This window comes from Pundamilia nyererei, unplaced genomic scaffold (genome assembly GCF_000239375.1).
Source record: "Pundamilia nyererei isolate P.nyererei 1_Seehausen unplaced genomic scaffold, PunNye1.0 scaffold00113, whole genome shotgun sequence".
Taxonomy (NCBI): Eukaryota; Metazoa; Chordata; class Actinopteri; order Cichliformes; family Cichlidae; genus Pundamilia; species Pundamilia nyererei.
Genome location: NW_005187514.1, coordinates 1,472,777 through 1,477,106, shown reverse-complemented (window position 1 = coordinate 1,477,106; position 4,330 = coordinate 1,472,777). Strand labels below are relative to the sequence as shown.

Below are 4,330 nucleotides of genomic sequence, written 5' to 3'. Positions count from 1 at the left end.
ACAACACACTCCTGCAGCTGAGATAGGACATCAAAACTCAGTGGGATCACTGGGAACCAAACCCTCCCTGGTCAGTATGTATCCCTCTATCCTGTGAAGCGCATGAGCAAAGGAAGCAAGAGAAGACAAACAGCAGGCAATCTGGCCAGGGGTGTGCCTGTGTGTGCTCTGGTAGCCTAGTTGGTTTTAAGGGAGAGAAGAACAGTAGATTGCTTTGGAAATGTTGAGACACCAAACAGGTCGACTGTCACACCGCCATATATCCTTTCACTGGGACAGGGCTTCTAGCAGCACGCCTGCAGCCTCATTGTGCACGCCTGTTAAAAAGCCAGATACCTCATCAGGTTGCTTGCACCACTCAGCTCACATATGTAATTTTGACAGCATTACGTCTTCATCCCTGTGCATGTGTGCGATAGATATCCAGTTATTTCATACAGTCTCTTGCAGTCAGATAGAATGAAACAGATCAGGGCTGCACTATGGCCTAATATAAGATAACTAAAGACTATTGAGTTTTGAATAAGGCCAACCTACTTTAGTAAAAAGTGCAAGAACAAAAATATATGGCTCACACAATAAACATAAAAAATACATTTCAATATAATAGAGTTCGATTTCTGTCTGCTTTATGGAAGCGTTAGAAAGATTAACCTTGAAACCTGGAGTTTGAATTGCATTATGAAAAAAAAAAAAAGTGCTTTCTTTTCTTTTTCATCCCATTTAGAAAACAACATAGAAACACGTCTCTGTATGAACCAAGATATTTCAATGACACTACCATAATTACTACTGTCGAATGAACATGGCACTAAACTAGAATAAAAACCTCTATATTTTAACCTTGCTATGCCTCTGGTATATTGCTTTGCCTACATAAATGTTACAACAAATAATATTTTGGGCTATCAGACCTGTATACAGATTGAGCTCCATGGCATGCCAGCAATACAGAAGCAGCACAGCTGATAACTTAAGCAGTGTGTGTACCTCTTAGCATGACAAGGACAAAGGCACAAATGCAACTAGCAGAGCATGTGTGGGCAGAACTACACACAGACACACACAGACACACACAAACGTCAGCCGAGGACACGATTGTGATGTTTGTCTTGAGGCTACAGTGTGACTCTGTTCCAAATCTCCTAACCAGGGAGCCACAAAAGCTCAGAGAGCCACAGCAGAGAGGACAGTGATACACAAGAGTGAGTATACCTCATTTCACATTTAGGCACTGAATCATGATATTATTGAACCTGGCTAGTAAGTGCTGTTAATGACTCACAGGATTTAAAAGAACAGTTTGCAAAAAAAGCTAATTTTGAGAAGGCAAATCAATGAAACACCAAGAAACAAAATGTGCAACCATAAGACACAGCAGAAGAAAAAATTATTTAGCCAAGGCAGCTAGTAATACTGACATTATCTTTGACTTGTACAATTTATTGTCGTTAGAGCCTACAACTGGGTGAAAGTATGGATATACACTAGACAGGCTTGTTGCAGGCCTATTTATCTTATTTCATACTTGTGCATGAAAGTTTTGTTGTTGTTGCTTAACATAGTTTTGAAATCTTGTTTTTTATAAAACATTTTATGTGTAAAATGAGAAAAATCAAACAAAATCTGATTCTAAAATATACAAACATTCCACAAGTGCTCATATTTCTTTATTGTTTTTAGACATTTGATTCCATTATACAAATGTTTCACTGTCAGCTTTTTTTTTAAATTAATTAATTTATTTTTTATAATTTCTACATGAATCCATTGTGGCCATTTACTGAAAACCCCAAATATTGTCAGGAAATGTATAGCCATGCATTTGGTGTACACTGTAACCACTGAACCATTAAAACACCCTCACCGTGCATAATCTGGCACCTAATATTCCAATTAGGAATTCCACTATTCCATGAATTCCATGAATAGTGGAATTGTAAAGCACTTTGAGGGTTTCAAAAAGCGCTATATAAATGCAATCCATTATTATTATTAATAATATTCTTAAGCAATGCATTACCTAACCAATGCACAGTTCATACTCCACTGAATAGTGTTCATTCCTTCTTTCTCCTAGATGTGGCAATTCACATACACTGTTAATTAGCCATTTTATTAGGCAACGGCAACACAATTCAAAACAAGTTTATAAATATTTGTGCAAAAAGAATTCGGTTTGAGTAGCATTTTGGACATCTGTTGGGCAGTTTAACTACTGCATACTACACGCAGCTCAATGCAAGCTCAATTTGGCCATTTGTGTGGAGAACCATGTTGGGATGCAGCACTACTTGCAGCTTGATGTTTTATTTAGGAACTCAGCCGTATTTGAGCTGTAACAAGTTCCCTTATCTGAGCTTCAGTAACAGGAAACACAGTAAAGTAAAGGAGAACATATCCAGGGATTCATCGCTGCTCTGTGGTGCTCCAACAGCTTAGGTACTTTACATTTTAAAAGCTAGTTTGAGCAGGCTCTTGTCTGGTACCATCCAATATTTACAGGTGACATCCAAGTACACATGCATGTCGTAGAAGCAGTTTCTGAGTGGTTTATTATTGTTCCCAACTACATTTAATGTGTTGACATTAGAAAGTCATGATTTGCCATATTTGAAACACTGTTTAGAGCTGCATGTGTCATTATGACCCAGCTATATCAGAGAGTAGAACAGTCTCAGTAGGAAGAATGATAGAAATTAAATGAAGAAGACAAAACAGATGACTGAGTAACACCGATGGCAATAAGGTTAAGAACTGCAGAAGCCAGGAAACAGTGGAAGACTTTAAAAAACATCTTGTATGTCTGTTTTTTTACATCATAAAAAGGAAAGCATGAATGGATATGGGTTTCTTTATTCATGTTTCCTAAATGCATCCCAGATGCATTAGATAATAAAGTCCTGATGTTTTTTAATTAACCCTCTCAGGCTCAAATTAAACTTTTTGTTGCTAATGCACAGCCAAGTCCTGCAGTGGTACTTCTGAGTTAAAAAAAAAAAACTCATAAAATATGTATGTGGGGTAATCAGGTTGTTAGTTTTTAACTGTTGCAAATTGACAACGCCTGCCTTGAGAGGGTTAAAAGCTATGTCTACAGTTATCTAAACTGTTCCAGATATATCTCCTGCCAGCTAGCTCAAATGCTATAATGCTACTCTGTACCTGAAGATGCAACTGTTCCACACCCTGATCCCTTTCAGGCATTGATACCATGTCGTGGACAAATTGCTACTATAAGAGTATGAAAGTCTTTCGATTTATAGTCAGATGCTAGGGTAGATGCCCTAGATGCTAGGGCAAAGCCTTCAAAACATCAATCCACAAATCAGTTAGACCTGTCACAGTAGCTACTTCCACTTTTACTAACATACACTGGCTCTGTATTAAACACATGCAGTGATCCCCTCCAGACAAAGCCATGCATTTTGCAAACCATTTAATAAACAGCTGCTCTGAGTTTTTGTTTACATCTGACTGATATCTCACATCCACCTTTGATGTTTCTCATGTTCCACATTTCATATAAAGCACAGCAGCCAAGAGACAGCAGTTAGGACTCTTGTAAATACAGATTTTAAAACTAAACTTTATGATTTAGTTTTATATCAACATTGAACTAAAGAAGAAGAAAAAAAAAAAAGCAAGAAAACACATTAACAGATTATTTTACTTACAGGATCAATCCCTGATCCCAAGCCTGCAGAGGCTGCAGCTGCTGCTGGATTCACACCAACATCACCCTGCGATTCCACTTGAGACAGCACACTCACCATTGACTGCAGAGACTCTAAATAAATGTGAGAGCGATACATGCTGTTAGCCAACCAAGATAATCATGTTACTTCTCAGCAAGATGAATTTATTCCTCAGCAATAGTCAAAGAGTTTTGTTTTCATTTGGAAATAAACACAGCATGGGTGACGTGTTGAAGCTGGCTCTCTTATACGAGTAGAAATCAACAATTGCTACAGAAGAGGAAACTGCCCGTCTTAAAGGAAAACCAATGACATTTGTAAAACAACTGTGTGAGGTTTGTTTTATCTATGCGAACAATAACTTACACAGATTGTTTTTATTGTGCCACTAATTTAGATGCTGCACTTAGCTTAATATATTGTAAAGGCATGACAATAATAATTAGTCTTCTCGTGTAGCTCTTGGTAATATAACGAATAAGCATCAACATAATCATCTGCTAAATGTCAAATGTTTCATTAAGCATATTGTGTAGAGTGGGGTGTGGTTTTTACAACTCGGCTAATGAAGGAGAGTAGTTCAGGGAGCCGTTTTATATAGCAGCATGCTGGGACCTGCACGCACGCACACA

The 4,330-nt window shown here is 37.8% G+C and overlaps 1 protein-coding gene across 1 annotated transcript in view; it reads right to left on the bottom strand.

Moving 5' to 3' along the window:
- hsd17b4 (hydroxysteroid (17-beta) dehydrogenase 4) overlaps positions 1 to 4,330 on the bottom strand; it is a 33,525-nt gene that overhangs the window by 15,102 nt on the left and 14,093 nt on the right. Inside the window, exon 12 of the mRNA XM_005741777.2 lies at positions 3,678 to 3,790. Within this exon, the coding sequence (XP_005741834.1) occupies positions 3,678 to 3,790 (113 nt within the window). The remainder of the gene's footprint in view (positions 1 to 3,677; positions 3,791 to 4,330) is intronic.